This window comes from Muntiacus reevesi, chromosome 1 (assembly GCF_963930625.1).
Source record: "Muntiacus reevesi chromosome 1, mMunRee1.1, whole genome shotgun sequence".
Classification (NCBI taxonomy): Eukaryota; Metazoa; Chordata; class Mammalia; order Artiodactyla; family Cervidae; genus Muntiacus; species Muntiacus reevesi.
In genome coordinates this window covers 11925012-11941428 of record NC_089249.1, presented here as the reverse complement: position 1 = coordinate 11941428, position 16417 = coordinate 11925012, and the positions used below count along the sequence as shown (strand labels likewise).

The window sequence follows — 16417 nt, the reverse complement described above, 5'->3', positions numbered from 1 at the left end:
AAGCAAATGCCAGCAATTAATAATAAAGTTACAGCGAACTCCGTGGCAGTCCAGTGGGTCGGATTCAGTGCTTTCCCTGCCGGGGCCCTGAGTTGGATCCCTGGGCTTGGAGCTGAGGTCCCACAGGCCACATGGCATGGCCGTTGATAGCAGTAGGATCTCCCTGGTGGTACAGTGGGTAAGAATCCACATGACTAAAGACGTTGTGCTGTGAACCCACCGTGCTTTGTTGCCTGTCCTAATCGAGGTCCAGACAGACTTGGCCCTTCCATAGCTCATAAGCTGTACCTGAAATTCTCAAGACTTTTGAAGACAGGTTCAAAATCTCAAGTGTTTTTACTAGGTCCAAAGTAAATCTTCCTTGGTCTTCTCCCATTTCCAATCCTTCCCAGCCCATGCCTTTACACAGCCCACCAGATGACTCACCAGTCTTCATAACCTGGTCTTGTAGTAAGGAACACACATGTGCCATAGTTAGACCTGGGTTCAAACCCAGGCTTAGTGATGAGATCTACTACAGGTTACTTTAATCACCCTTCACCTCAGTCTCCTTTCTGAAAAATGGGATTAATGATAGCAGTCTCCTCAGATAGTGGTCATGAGGACTAAATATTTTTATATGTTACAAATTATATTAATAATGTATATATACAACAAATTATTTTTGTTGTCTATTTGTCACTGACCTCATGTTATTAAGAATAGTTTTAAATTCCACCTTTTCTCTTAAGAATCCCCTAATTTTAAAGACTGCCTGTGTTCTAAATAATTACTCCACCTTTTGCATCCCACTGTATTTCCCCTTAAATTATAGTCAGTTTTTTTTTTCCATATTTCTCTCTCTTGATGGAAAGTTTCTAAAGATCAAGGATCGTGTCTTTTACCTTCACTGAACGTAGCATGATGTTTTACATACAAGTGTTTATATGGTTGATCTTCATTATTCACAGATCCTACATTTGCAAGTGTGCCTGCTCACTAAAATTTATTTGTAACCCCAAAATTAATACTCATCCCTCTGACCATCACAGACATGCATGGAGCAACACAAAATTTGAGTTGACTAATGTGCACATTCCCAGCTAGGGTTGAGTGAGGCAGTACTCTGCCTTCTTGTTTTAGCTTTCATACTGTTAACAAGTACCCTATTCATGGTCTATTTAGGGCCACATTTTTATGCTTTTTGTTGGCAATTTCTTTCATGTGTAAAATGGCCCCCAGGCACACTGCTAAAGAGCTACTTAGTATTCCTAAATGCAGGAAGGCTGTAAGACACCTTACCGAGAAAATACATGTTAGATAAGCTTTGTTCAGGCATGAGTTGTAGTACTGTTGCCTGTGACTTCTATGTTAATGAATCAATATGTATTAAATAAGATGTCTATAAACAGAAACAAGATTATGTATTGATCAGCTGACAAAAATGTTGTGGTCAGAGACTCACAGGAACACAACCCTTTAATTTCCTTTAGGATCAGTGATTTGATATTCACTAACTCAATGTTTGCAGAAACTTTATAAAACCTTAACTACTGTGAATAACTCAACTGTGTGTCTGTGTATATGGATATACTTAGAGTGAATTTTTATGCTCTTCTTCCTGGGGACCATGTATAGTCATTTAAAATTGTACCCAGTTTTCTTATGTCTTTCTTTTTGCCAGTTTCTTGTGGAGTTTTTTAATATTTGATACTTTTTTTTTTACCTAGGCTTGTCTTATTTCCTTCGCATTTTATCTCCCTTTTGTAATATATGCACATGTTTACGTATTACTGTATATATGACATTGAATCTCTGCCTCCTTCTCAGATTTGACTAGTAAATTAGGTGGTTGAATTCTCTTTGTTTTTCTGTCTTACAGCTGATGGTTGCAGAGAAGAATGGAACAATTCGGTTTTATGATCTTTTGACTCAACAGGCTATTTTATCCCTTGAATCAGAACAGATGCCATTAATGTCAGCACACTGGTGCTTAAAAAACACCTTCAAAGTTGGAGCTGTTGCAGGGAATGATTGGTTAATTTGGGATATTACTCGATCCAGGTACTGCCTTAGTATATTTATCTATTATTTACCAAAAAATCAGTCACTATTGCTAAATGATCCATTGACCTATTCTTGTATACCTGGGCCACACTGTAAAGCAAAAATAAGACCCTCCTACAAAAGGACCAGAGTTAATGGATTTTTACATAACAGACATGGGTTTTACAGATTTACTTTGAGAGTAACAGAAAGAATAATGCAGAGGAGATCTTTCATCTGAGGGGTGTGTGTGCGTGCACTCAGTCATGTCTGACTCTTTGCGCCCCCATAAGACTGTAGCCCAACAGGCTCCTCTGTCCATGGAATTTTCCAAGCAAGAATACTGGAGCAAGTTGCCATTTCCTACTTCACGGAATCTTCCTGACCCAGGGATCCAACTTGCATCTCCTGCATTGGCAGGTGGATTCTTTTACTACTGAACTGCCTGGGAAACCATTAACCAATGTTTACTTTTGTTTAAAAAAAGAAAAACACTGACCCTGTTAAATGATGTTGTTCTATAATGGTTCTAAATCATGTTCATATCTTTATCATATTTCAGCTATTTTAATTCAGTGCTTATTTGGAATTTTGTCACAGTTTAAGTACCTTGGGCGTTGCGTCCTTTAAATAGAAAATAACCCTGTAATCCTTAATTTAAGTTCACCTACCTGAGACCAACACATAATTCATAAGACGCAAAATAATATCTTTTAGTTACCCTCAAGATAAGAGACCTGTCCACATGGATCGAGCCTGCTTATTCAGGTAATGTACCATTTGGGGGGGGGCGGTGGTTATAATTTGATTTTTTTAATTTGGTTACTTTGTTCATGCTGTGCCAACTTCTAGAATATGTTTCCAGTCCTCTCCTTTGCACTGACTTTTTTTTCTTTTTTCTGATTGTTTTATAAATGGATGTTTTGCTTTTTGTTTTTTGTTCTGGGTGAGAGATTGTTTCCCAATATTTTCTTTGAAAATGTTTATAAAATACAGTGTTACTACTCCACTAATACCACCTCAACAATTTAGAGCATATGCTTTTGTGATTTTTCTGCTGATAAAGATGTAAAATGTAGGTTGGCCCATCTCTGTGCATGTAAACTATATATATTGTTGTCCTCAAGTGAGAAACACTGGATATTATAGATCTGTGACTTTTTTTCCACTTAAATCAATGTGCTTGTTTCTCATTTCATTCATTTTTACATAATGTTGCACTGTATAGTGTGGTCTTGGAAAATTTACTAACAGAGACTAAAATCAGTAATAAAATCAATTTATTATATGCTGTATTTCATCAGATCTAAAATACCCCCAATGAAATTGTAGAACCTAAGGACACTATTATTTTATGTATTCCTAAGGAAAAAATGTATTCAACTAAATGTAAGCATGCCATAGATTACAAGGTGAATCCTGATTTCAGAGATGTGAGCAAATATACATTTTAAAATCAACAAACTATAGACTCACAGAAAACTTTTGGTTACAAAAGGGGAAAGAGGGAGAGAGGAAGGGATAAACTTGGAGTTTGGCATTAACACATACACACTATTATATATAAAATAGATAACCAAAGAGGCTGCTGTATAGCACAGGGAATATTTTGTAATCACCTATAAAGGAAAAGAATTTGAAAAGAAATATATATCTATGTATACATAAATTATATATATATATATATATATATATATATATATATATCTCTGAATAACCATGCTTTACACCTGAAACTAACATAATATTATAAATCAACTACACTTCAATTTTAATTTTTTTCCCCAACTGCTAAAAATAAAACCAGCAAACTATGGTCCTTAAGTCTAAAGGAGGTCATCTCAGCATTGGTTTATGTCGTTTAGAATTCAGACCTTTCCATCTGCTATCCTCAGTGGCAAGACTTTGACTTGGTGCTTCCCAGCTGCAAGATGACTTCCAGTGTTCCAGACACCACAGCCTCATACCATGTTGTCCAAAATAAGAGGAGAGGAAGGAGCCACTCCCCTTTCATTGGGGATTGCTATCTTTGCCATATACCAGTTGTCTTGGGGCCAGACACCCTGTGCCAGGCCCCAGTTGGAGTTCAGTTAGCACAGAATAAGGGCAGAATGCCTGTTGGACAGCAACTAATGATATCTACCACACATTGAAGTATTAACTAGACCCAATAACCTTTTTTTTTCTGGTCAAGGAATCTTTTTTCTCTCCCCTTGTAGCTCCCCCACTGCACTTATTACTGTGGCACACTTGTTGCTGGAGATGCATGAACACTTGGTGGTTCACTGATCGATGTATTCCAATGGCTGTGTTGCCTTAATACTTGAATATTTAAACATCTATGTATTCTAGGCGTTTACTTTATTCTGAGGAGTTTAAACTCAGGAGTTTTATCATTAATTTTAAAACAAATGTCAATAAGAATTTTAAATGTATGAGGTTTTTAATGTATTGTGCTGTGAAATATTTTTTGTCTGATTCCTTCTTTGTATCTCCTGCCATATTGTCAACTTTTTGGGAACTGCTGACCTTGTGTAACTTTGAAATTTAATGAAGTGGCCCATGATAAGCAATTAATAAGTATTCACAGAATGAGAAAATATTTATAGCTAACTTCCCTGAAATTCCCAGTCTGATTGTAAATCCATATTATCAAATATAGACTTATAAAATTAGCATTTTGGTACAAAGAGAAATAACCAGTTTTAGAAAAGCTTGTGTTTGTCTGTAGGGTTCTGTACTTATTTTCATCCTTTGTCCTTTCTCAGATGGTCCACGATTAATGAAAACTTATTTGCAACCACTGGTTATCCTGGCAAAATGACGAGTCAATTTCAGATTCATCATTTAGGACACCCTCAGGTAATGTAGCAATGTTTGATGGCGTATGTGTTTTTAAGTTTGTGTTTTCTACTTTTCCACTTATAGCTCCCCAGATTTGTAATATGTAAGTAACTAAAGGATTTATGAAAGACAAAGCATTTTTTGATGTTTAAATCACCAGTGGTAACAGACTTTTTGCTAGTATTCACATAAGAAGTATTTTATTTCTTCTCTTTCCTCCTTCATTTAAGTATAATTGTGCTTGCCTGGTTGGTTTAGACTGAAAATGTGTGTGTCTGGGCTGCATCAGTTATCCATAGCTGATTTGTACACTTTGTTCCAGGCAGTTACAAACAAATACTATGTATTTCACCTATGAGGGAGCACATTTTTTAATTCTGCTGCCACTATAAACAGAGACAGTTTTTCAATGTACTTCTTGTTTTTGAAAGGTAGTTTTTATTTATTAGTGTTGGTGATGTATTGAACTTCTTTAATCCTTCACATATTTTATAGCCCATCCTCACTGGCTCTGTAGCTGTTGGATCTGGCCTTTCCTGGCATAGAACTCTTCCACTGTGCGCAATCGGAAGTGACCACAAGCTGTTGTTTTGGGTGACTGAAATGTAGAATAAATTTTCTGTGTACTTAGATCCATAAAACTGTATTATTAGTACATATTTTGGAGAATTTATTTTTATATCAAATATATACTGTAAGATATAGAAATGTTTCACTTGTTGCTTTTATTAAATAAAATATTGATGGTTTGAAAAATCATTTTCCTATTCTATTCTATGTATGTGTGTGGTTTTCTTTTTTTTCCTAAGTCATCTTTTAGGACTATGACTAACTCAGCAGCTCTAGGAAAGAAATGATTAGGGAAGCTTAATTCTTTTGATTTTATCACAGGATTTTCCAAAGGGTATCTTACGTACTATACCTTAAATACATGCTATTTTCCTAATTCTCAAACACACAGACATTTACAAAAGGGAAAAAAGGCCTGTCCTTTCACCATTATTCTGGAAATTGGTTGAATGTATTAAATATTTTGTGGGTAAATGTATATGTATTTTCTGTCAGCAGTATATACACACACAGGAGACATAAGAGACATGCATTCCATCTCTGGATAGGGAAGATCCCCTGTAGGAGTAAATACCAACCCACTCCAGTATTCTTGCCTGGAAAATTCCATGGGCAGAGTAGCCTGACAGGCTATAGTCCATAGAGTCACAAAGAGTCAGACACGACTGAGCGACTTTCACCTCATAAATATAGGAGTCTTATTACAACTTTCTCAGTAATTATAAAGGATTATTCAATTTAACATAAATGATTTTCTGTTTCTTTAAAATGTGACTCTACGTTATCAATGTTTATTTACTATATGCTCATTCCTTTTGATTGGACATCTCAACATTCTCAGAACATCTGGTATATGGGATAAAGCTTACCTTAGAAAATAACTTATGATTTAATACCTTTGACAGTCTCCACCTTTTATGAATTTTCACCATTCTTACCAAAGTTAAATGTTTCTGAGATGGCACCTAGTGGCAACGGAACTACATGCACCCTCTGCACAGTCACTGGGTAAACATTGTATAAGGCAGCCGTGTCGTGTGATCTCGTCAGAAGAGTACAATACAGCTAAATGAATCTCTACAAACTGCATTCCTGCAAGTCAATGCCCCCTCTGAAGCTGCATTTCCACCTATAAAGTGGAGATGGGAATCACTCTGTCATGGAGTTACTGTGAGCATTAAGTAAAGGTGAATGAAGATACCTAACATGTCCAGCACTGATTTGTAGGTAATATTAATTTATTTCAGAGATGGATAGTTCTTATTTTGGAAGAACTAGAAATTTATTTTTAATTAATGAAATATTTTTATTCAAGTTTTCTTTTCATATGACACAGCTTATGAAATCAAAATTACCTTTGAGATATATAGAATTGTTACAGGTAATTTTATTTTTTTAGTAAAATCTTGTAATCATGTAGATATATGGTATAAACTGTTACATGTGTTTAGTTACAAGGAAAAATTGTATAGCATAGCAGTTCATTTCAGTCACTCAGTCATGTCCAACTCTTTGCGACCCTATGGACTGCAGCATGCTAGACTTCCCCATCCATCACCAACTCCCGGAGCTCCCAAACTCATGTCCATCGAGTCACTGATGCCGTCCAACCATCTCATCCTCTGTCATCCCCTTCTCCTCCTGCCTTCAATCCCAGCATGGGGGTCTTTTCCAATGAGTCAATTCTTCACATCAGGTTGAATACCATAGCAGTTCCCAAGTTAAGTATTGAATACAGTAAAATATTATTACCAAATATTAAAAATATATTCTTTTACCCCTTCATTCGTAGATTTTTAACTTAAGGCAAAGTTGGAGGAATTTTGACATGGTTCCCTTTAACAATCTCTGTGAGGGGACAGAGAAGCGTGATGATAGACCAAAGAATTTGTAAGTTTCTCATTTTAGGGTGTATTTCAAAAATGATAAATTGGGTCAGTATATTTGAAACTTATCCTATACTTAGCAATTGAGTGGGCTTAGGAATAGAGGTTGGAGAAGTATGTTGGGGCTTGGGTATTTGGGTATCTCGGAATTGGATCCTCTGGAATAAGGGTTTACCCATTTATAAAAGTTATCCAGTGAAATTACTCACTGGACCTGGTGTCTGTAAGGAATATAGTTAAGCTCATGGTTATTGTGTGAATACAGTTCTGCCAAAGAGAGGCAGGAAGTGTTACCCTCAAAAGAGAAAAGGTGATTACATCTGTAAATTAAGCTGACTCTGAGATAAGACATTCTCAAGAAATGAGAGGGATGTCTTTAGCCCTTAGTTTTGGGAGTGGTATGCATTTTATCCTGAGTAAACTGAGACTATTTCAAATCCTAAAAGATGATGCTGTGAAAGTGCTACACTCAAAATGCCAGCAAATTTGGAAAACACAGCAGTAGCCACCGAACTGGAAAAAGTCAGTTTTCATTCCAATCCCTAAGAAAGGCAATGCCAAAGAATGCTCAAACTACCTCACAACTGCACCCATCTTAACATGCTAGCAAAGTAATGCTCAAAATTCTCCAAGCCAAGCTTCAACAGTATGTGAACCATGAACTTCCAGATGTTCAAGCTGGATTTAGAAAAGGCAGAGGAACCAGAGATCAAATTGCCAACATCTGTTGGATCATTGAAAAAGCAAGAGAGTTCCAGTAAAACATCTACTTCTACTTTATTGACTATGCCCAAGCCTTTGACTGTGTGAATCACAACAAACTGGAAAAGTCTTCAAGAGATGGGAATATCAGACCACCTGACCTGCCTCCTGAGCAATCTGTATGCAGGTCAGGAAGCAACAGTTAGAAATGGACATGGAACAACATATTGGTTCCAAATCGGGAAAGGAGTTCATCAAGGCTGTATATTGTCACCCTGCTTATTTAACTTATATGCAGAGTACATTATGAGAAATGCTGGACTGGATGATGCACAAGCTGGAATCAAGATTGCCAGGAGAAATATCAATAACCTCAGATATGCAGATGACAGCACTCTTATGGCAGAAAGCAAAGAACTAAAGAGCCTCTTGATGAAAGAGAAGAGTGAAAAAGTTGGCTTAAAACTCAACATTCAGAAAACTAAGATCATGGCATCTGGTCCCATTACTTCACAGCAAATAGATGGGGAAACAATGGAAATAGTGACAAACTTTATTTTCTTGGGCTCCAAAATCACTGCAGATGGTGACTGCAGCCATGAAATTAAAAGACGCTTGCCCCTTGGAAGAAAAGTTATGACCAACCTAGACAGCATATTAAAAAGCAGACACATTACTTTGCCAGCAAGGGTTCATCGAGTCAAAGCTTTGGTTTTTCCAGTACTCACGTACAGATGTGAGAGTTGGACTGTAAAGAAAGCTGAGCACCGAAGAATTGATGCTTTTGAACTGTGGTGTTGGAGAAGAGTTTTGAGAGTGCCTTGGACTGCAAGGAGATCCATCCAGTCCATCCTAAAGGAAATCAGTCCTGAATATTCATTGGAAGGACTGATGCTGAAGCTGAAACTCCAATACTTTGGTCACCTGATGTGAAGAACTGACTCATTTGAGAAGACCCTGATGCTAAGGAAGATTGAAGGCAGGAGGAAGTAGGGGATGACATAGGATGAGATGGTTGGATGGCATCACTGACTCAATGGACATGAGTTTGAGTAAACTTGGATTGGTGATGGACAGGGAAGCCTGGCATGATGCAGTCCATGGGGTCACAAAGAGCTGGACATAACTGAGGAACTGAACTGAACTGACTGAAGCATTGAGAATTCTAACCTCTGTTTAGATCTTATATATAGGCTATCTGACCATTTCCCAGCTTCTACTTTGTTAAACTTTAGTGTGTTCAATTATTGGGTTGGCCAACAAGTACTTTAAATGGTACAAAGATACTTTTTTTTCTTTAGTAAACGGTGTTCTTAGTAAACTGTGTTTAAATTAGACTAAGATGGGAGGAAATGATTGATGGAGAATTAACTATTGGTCATCACTTCTAATTCCTGATAAATAATAGGAGACCTGGTTGTGTATGTGTCCCCCAGTTTTAGTTTTTCCAAGTTTGTTTATAAATATGCTTAAGAGGTTTCTCTTTGTTGAATAAGTTTTCCTCAGGATTGCTTCACTTACAAACATTTTAGAAAGAAGAAAAAAAAGTTGTGCTTATGTTCTAGAACTTGTGTTATTTAGGACTGCTGAAGCGAAAGTCAGGATATCACAAATCTGCAAGATGTCAGAACTAAAGCCTACCCTTTCACAACGATGGGGTCATAAGTCTCATGTTATTTTTATGATTTGGCTTGTATGTTATGAATATTTCAATGTCTCTCCCATGCCAAAAACACAAAATCATACACCCATGCTCTCCAATTTGCTTCTTTCTTTGGTAATTTGTGACTACATATTGACACTGACCTAGAAATGTTCCTGTTGCTGTTTTAAATCTCATGTCAGTGGAGAAGAAATTGAAATCTGGTTTCCACATTTATGTCTGTTTTTTTGTAATTGTCCAAAATCTGACATTATCCCAGAAATGCTGATTGGAAGGTTATGAGACAGTATTGTGCCCAAGACTAATTTCTGAAGAGAGAAATTTGCTCCAAATTATTCCCCATATTTTTCTGTAGCTCAAAAAATTAAACTCAGTTTAACCCAACTTTAGACCATACCAGTAATATCATTGGTTCTAGGCCCAAATAAAAATTTTTACCTAAAAACGATCATTATGATAGTCCATTTGCACATATTCTTTTTTTTATAAATTTATTAATTTTAATTGGAGGCTAATTACTTTACAATATTGCAGTGGTTTTGCCATGCATTGACATGAATCAGCCACTGGTGTACATGTGTTCCCCATCCTGAACCCCCCTGCCACCTCCCTCTCCACCCCATCCCTCTGGGTCATCCCAGTGCACCAGCCCCAAGCACCCTGTCCCATGCATCAAACCTGGACTGGTGATCCGTTTCACATATGGTAATATACATGTTTCAATGCTATTCTCTCAAATCATCCCACCCTCGCCCTCTCCCACAGAGTCCAAGAGACTGTTCTATACATCTGTGTCTCTTTTGCTATCTCGCATATAGGGTCATCATTGCCATCTTTCTAAATTCCATATATATGCGCTAGTATACTATATTGATGTTTTTCTTTCTGGCTTACTTCACTATGTATAATAGGCTCCAGTTTCATCCACCTCATTAGAACTGATTCAAATGTATTCTTTTTAATGGCCGAGTAATATTCCATTGTGTATATGTACCACAACTTTCTTATCCATTTGTCTGCCGATGGACATCTAGGTTGCTTCCATGTCCTGGCTATTGTTAACAGCGTTGCGATGAACACTGGGGTACACGCGTCTCTTTCAATTCTGGTTTCCTCGGTGTGTATGCCCAGCAGTGGGATTGCTGGGTCATATGACTGAAGCGACTTAGCAGCAGCAGCAGCATGGCAGTTCTATTTCCAGTTTTTTAAGGAATCTTCACACTGTTCTCCATAGTGGCTGTACTAGTTTGCATTCCCACCAACAGTGTAAGAGGGTTCCCTTTTCTCCACACCCTCTCCAGCATTTATTGTTTGTAGAATTCTGGATAGCAGCCATTCCGACTGGCATGAAATGGTACCTCATTGCCATTTCCACACATTCTTGATGAGAGCTTGCTCAGGTCCTCAGAAGCAGCATTCTGTTCCAGTATATTCTATCAAGCTATTGTTCTCAACAGCAGGGACAGGAGAGAACAACAACCTTGCTAGTTCAAAAGTGTTTATGTTTAACAGGCATCTGAAAAGAATTTCAAACCAGCTAACATTTGTTTCTAATTATACATCTAAAGAAATGTGCCACTTAAAACATAGGTAGAAGTTTTCTTTTGTTATTATCAATGTGGCTTTAATTTATAGCTACCATTTGTTCACTAAGCACAGTAACACATCAAAATAATTAGGATATCAGCTTTGAGGATCTCATTTCACAAAAGGAAAAACGAGCACACATTTGATGACATATCCATTACTCAAACTCAACAGAACCATTTCTTTTGCATGCACTGACAGACTTCATGGGAAATCAAAAACATTGAATTGTTTTGCTGACCTACTCGGCTGTTCTTTAAACTACATTAGTAAAAAAACAATTGCTGCCCTTATGAGGATCCAGTTACATTTGCCTGACAGTTTCTCTGGATGAGCTTATTTCTGTTTTGACTTATGTCTTTGTTATATAGCTATTTGTCTTGTTGACTGACTTGCAACAGAATACAGTACCTTGGGACTTGTGACACATATAAGCTTATAAAATCCATATGAACACTGGTAAGTAAAAGTGAGGTCACCAGGCTTCTCAGCCCCTGCAAACAATTTGAGTAACCAGTAGACTTGAAGATCTATGAAACAAGCATTTCTATCAACTGCAGTTTTAGTGCTGTACTGAACTGAGTGTTTCCTCCCTTTGTAATAAAAGACAGTAAATGCTGCTGATCCCTTTGCTTCTAACGCTGGTTAGACACAAAACTTTCATCTTTCTTATAATAAACACAGCTGTTGTCCTATTGGTAAGCCAAATCCAGACAAGATTAGACTTTAGCCAAAATTAAGGTTAATCTCTGCAACCATCTGAAGAAGAGCTTTCTAATACTGCTTTAGGAAACCTGTTTTTGAGACTGTATAAAGGAAATCAGACCCAGACAACTAACCTCCAAATAAGCCAGAGGCAACTAGTGGTAAATTAGACCACAGTGATAAAGAAGGTAGAGATTGTCTAAACAAATTGGTTCATTTTTGGTTCATTTTTACTTAGACTATAACTATAAGAAATGAATTTTTTAGTTGACATTTAAGTTTAAACCAGACCAATAGAAATTATTTTTAAATAACTTTCAGTGATTTTGTCTTACTTTAGTGTTTCTTTGGTTAATTGCTAGTTCTTTCTTCCACTAGTACTAATGAAAACTAGGTGTTTAATTTTTTTTCTGTGATTCAACGGATGCTGGCAATTCAGTCGCTGGTTCCTCTGCCTTTTCTAAATCCGGCTTGTACATCTAGAGGTGCTAGGTTCACATACTGTTGAAGCCCAGGTTAAAGGACTTTGAGCATTACCTTGCTAGCATGTGAAAAGAGTGCAATCATACAGTAGTTTGAACATCCTTTGGCATTACTTTCTTTGGGATTGCAATGAAAACAGTTTATCCAGTCCTGCAGTCACTATTGAGTTTTCCAAATTTGATGGCGTATTCAGTGCAGCACTTAAACAGCATTATCTTTTAGGATTTTGCCAACATCCGCTGGATCAGAGGAAAAGCAAAGAAATTCCAGAAAAACATCTATTTCTGCTTCATTGACTATGCTGAACCCTTTGACTGTGTGGATCACAACAAACTGGAAAATTTTTAAAGAAATGAGAATACCAAACTCTTTTAAAAGCTGGCTTAAAACTCAACATTCAAAAAACTAAGATCATGGCATCTGGTCCCATTACTTCATGGCAAATAGTTGGGGAAACAATGGAAACAGTGACAAACTTTATTTTCTTGGGCTCCAAAATCACTGCTGATGGTGACTGCAGCCATGAAATTCAAAGACACTTGCTCCTTGGAAGAAAAGCTATGACATTACCCTAAAGAGCAGAGACATTACTTTGCCAGCAAAGGTCCATCTAGTCAAGGCTATGGTTTTTCCAGTGGTCATGTATGGATGTAAGAGACCACAAAGAAATATGAGCACTGAAGAACTGATGCTTTTGAACTGTGATGTTGGAGAAGACTCTTGAGAGTCCCTTGGACTGCAACGAGATCAAACCAGCCCATCCTAAAGGAAATCAATCCTGAATATTCATTGGAAAGACTGATGCTGAAAATGAAGCTCCAATAATTTGACCACCTGATGCAAAGAGCCAACTCATCAGGAAAAGACCCTGATGCTGGGAAAGATTGAAGGCAGGAGGAGAAGGGAGCAACAGAGAATGAGATGGTTGGATGGCATCACTAACTTGATAGGCATGAGTTTGCGCAAAATCTGGGAGATGGTAAATGACAGGGAATCCTGGAGTGCTGCCGTTCATGGGGTGGCAGAGAGCCAGAAATGACTCAGAGACTGAACAACAACAACAACAAAGTGTTTATATATAACAGATAAAATAACTCGGATACATTTTATTATGAAAGTGAACGTCATTCAGTTGGGTCCGACTCTTTGTCACCCCATGGAATAGTCCATGGAGTTCTCCAGGCCAGTCTACTGGAGTGCATAGCTGTTCCCTTCTCCAGGGGATCTTCCCCTACCCAAGGAATGAACCGAGGTCTCCCACACTGCAGGCGGATTCTTTACCAGGAGAGCCACCAAGGAAGTCCATGTTTTATTATAATTATTATATAATAGCTTGGCTCACTTTGGTTTCCAGCCTACCAAAAAAGGGGGTGGGGGAAGAGGATTCCACTAAGATTTAAATTCTCTGGCATTTTAGATCCTTAGCTAAATGTTTTGTAGGACTGATCCTCCTGAAAGTTGGACACAAGTGCCTCAAGCTGTCTTGTGAACAGCTAACGTTGCTCCGTTCTCTCCAAATTGATGTACTAAAGAGAACATCTGTGGGAGCATCCTTCACTTGAAATCTGTAGAGTTCTAATGAGATTTCCCTGGGACAGTACAAAACCTGATCATACATACAGCCAGCTGCTTCAGAAGTCCCAACCCATCCTGAGCCTCCCCACCCCAAGGACATTAACCCATGTACTTGGCCCCATGGAGCAATTCTGAAATTCTGTCAGTGTTTTTGATCTATTCCTTTCCCTATCATTTTACCCAACTACCACAGTAACTAAGATGTGTTCGCATATGTGTATAATCTTTACAAAACCCTGGGTCATTGCTTCCCAACCTGTTCTTGGCAAATAAATGGGAGAATATTAAAGTATTGGAAGAGTTTCTCAATCATCGTACGCCTATTATAATCCTCTTCCTTGGAAGCTATGAACTCCTGGGGTCCTAAGATAACATAGATGGTTCCCAAATCAAACTGCCCACATAATTCTAACAGACATTGACCTCAAGTGTCCTGCCATTTCCCACTTCCTCCCCCAAAACACCCATTAACAGTAGAAGGAATGAGCCTGCCAATGAGGCCTTCCCTCCAGTTCAAAGAGACTGGCTTTTGAAGATCTCATTCAGAATTCTTGAGAGTGTTAAAAAGTTCCCAGATACATCAAGGTGTGCCTGTCATCTTGATACCTATTTTGTGACCCAAGGTTTGGCTCGAGTTCAGATGAAAGCTAGAATACTTTATCCCTGCCTATGTAATATGTAAGGCAAGATTTTCTAGAGCAGGATATATTACAAGAAAACGAACAGGACCTGGCCTAGAAAATAAAAGGAATTGAAATACTATCTTTGAATGAAAACTTGGGATTTTAAGATGGATTTCCAATATAGTTAACCCATTTCCATTTAATATTCTCATTTTAAATCCTCAACAATGTATATGTATTTATTCAACAAATATTAAATATAGAACCACAATCATCTGGGGCTCCTCAACATTTATTTTTCTATTAAAAACAGTTTCTCATACTGGAAAATATTGTGAACCTCTTTCCTAGACTAACTGGTTCATACCTTCTGGCCCAGTCATTTTTTAAAGGGTAATAGAAAAGGTTCTAACGTGATCATTTTGAATTCTAGAAACAAGGCTACATGAAGAAATGTTGACACTGAACTTACAGAGTAGTGTTAAGTGATTTTATGAGGCTGTGATTCAAAATAACCTGACTGCTTTCTGGAATCCAGGTGCTGAGTCATTTACTGAAACTGCCAGAGGAGATTAATTAGAAGCAGCTCACAGTGGCATCATTTGCCTTTTTTTTTTTTTTAATAAATGGAGAAGGTTATTCTGTGAAGAAGACAGGGTACTATAGAAGATGTACAAAGCTAATGACTGAAGCCTACCTCATTTATACCCCCACCAATGGGGAAAAAGGAAAAAAATCTGCTTAGAAATTCAAGATAAAAATACCTTGGCTCTATCAAAATGGTAATGGTTAGTTCTAAGAAGAGTGATTGTGGGTTACATTCTTCCTTCCTATGCTTTTTTTCTTTATGTTTTCCATAAATAAATATTTCACTTTTAATAATAAATTCTCAACCTAAAAATAAGCAGATTCTGCTATCATGTGCATGGCTCTGTAACAGGTATAAGAGAATATAAAGAAATGGACTCCTTGGACTGCAAGATCGAACCGGTCAATCGTAAAGGAAAACAATCCTGAATATTCATTGGAAGGACTGATGCTGAAGCTCCAATACTTGGGCCACCTGATGCGAAGAGCCGACTCATTTGAAAAGACCCTGATGCTGGGAAAGATTGAAGGCAGGAGGAGAAGGGGATGACAGAGGATGAGATGGTTGGATGGCATCACCGACTCAATGGACATGAGTTTGAGCAAACTCCAGGAGATGGTGAAGGACAGGGAAGCCTGGTGTGCTGCAGTCAATGGGATCACAAGGAGTCAGACATGACTGAGCAACTGAACAACATCAACACAGAAATGGAAACTGGCCTGTGATCTCAAAGAAATTATAAAGAGGCTAACAATACCACATGGTCACAATGTGTTAGGCATCAAGTGAGTGATGAAAGCAAGGTGCTTTATGAACTAAAAGAGGAGAAGTGACAGTTTAGATGACACTTGGATGGGGGAGCACCAGTTCTTCAGAAGCAGGGTGCAATGTTTTAGGGGTTATTAAAACAGGAGGTTTAATTGAGAGTCTGGATAAGGGATGATTAGACCCTGTCTCCTAAATACCCTCCTCCTGGTTTCCATAGCCAGGCAGCTACTCCTTTCCCTCTGATCACTTCTTGAGAAACTGAATGTGGCTCTAGTCCCAGAAGTGAGGTGCCTTTCTGAAACTGTTACCTGAAAGGTCATATACTGAAGGTGAGTGTTCTGTGTTTCCTTGGATTCTGTAATTGTCTTTTTAGCAGATATTCATCACATAAACAGTT

At 37.8% G+C, this 16417-nt stretch overlaps 1 protein-coding gene across 2 annotated transcripts in view; it reads left to right on the top strand.

The window, feature by feature from the left end:
* Window positions 1–5615, top strand: part of NUP37 (nucleoporin 37) — a 40945-nt gene extending 35330 nt beyond the window's left edge. For both annotated transcript variants that reach the window (XM_065937885.1, XM_065937893.1), the window contains exons 7-10: window positions 1862–2043; window positions 2743–2793; window positions 4794–4887; window positions 5365–5615. In XM_065937885.1, the coding sequence (XP_065793957.1) occupies window positions 1862–2043; window positions 2743–2793; window positions 4794–4887; window positions 5365–5478 (441 nt within the window). In that variant the 3' untranslated portion in view covers window positions 5479–5615. The remainder of the gene's footprint in view (window positions 1–1861; window positions 2044–2742; window positions 2794–4793; window positions 4888–5364) is intronic.
* The last annotated feature ends 10802 nt before the right edge of the window (window positions 5616–16417 follow it).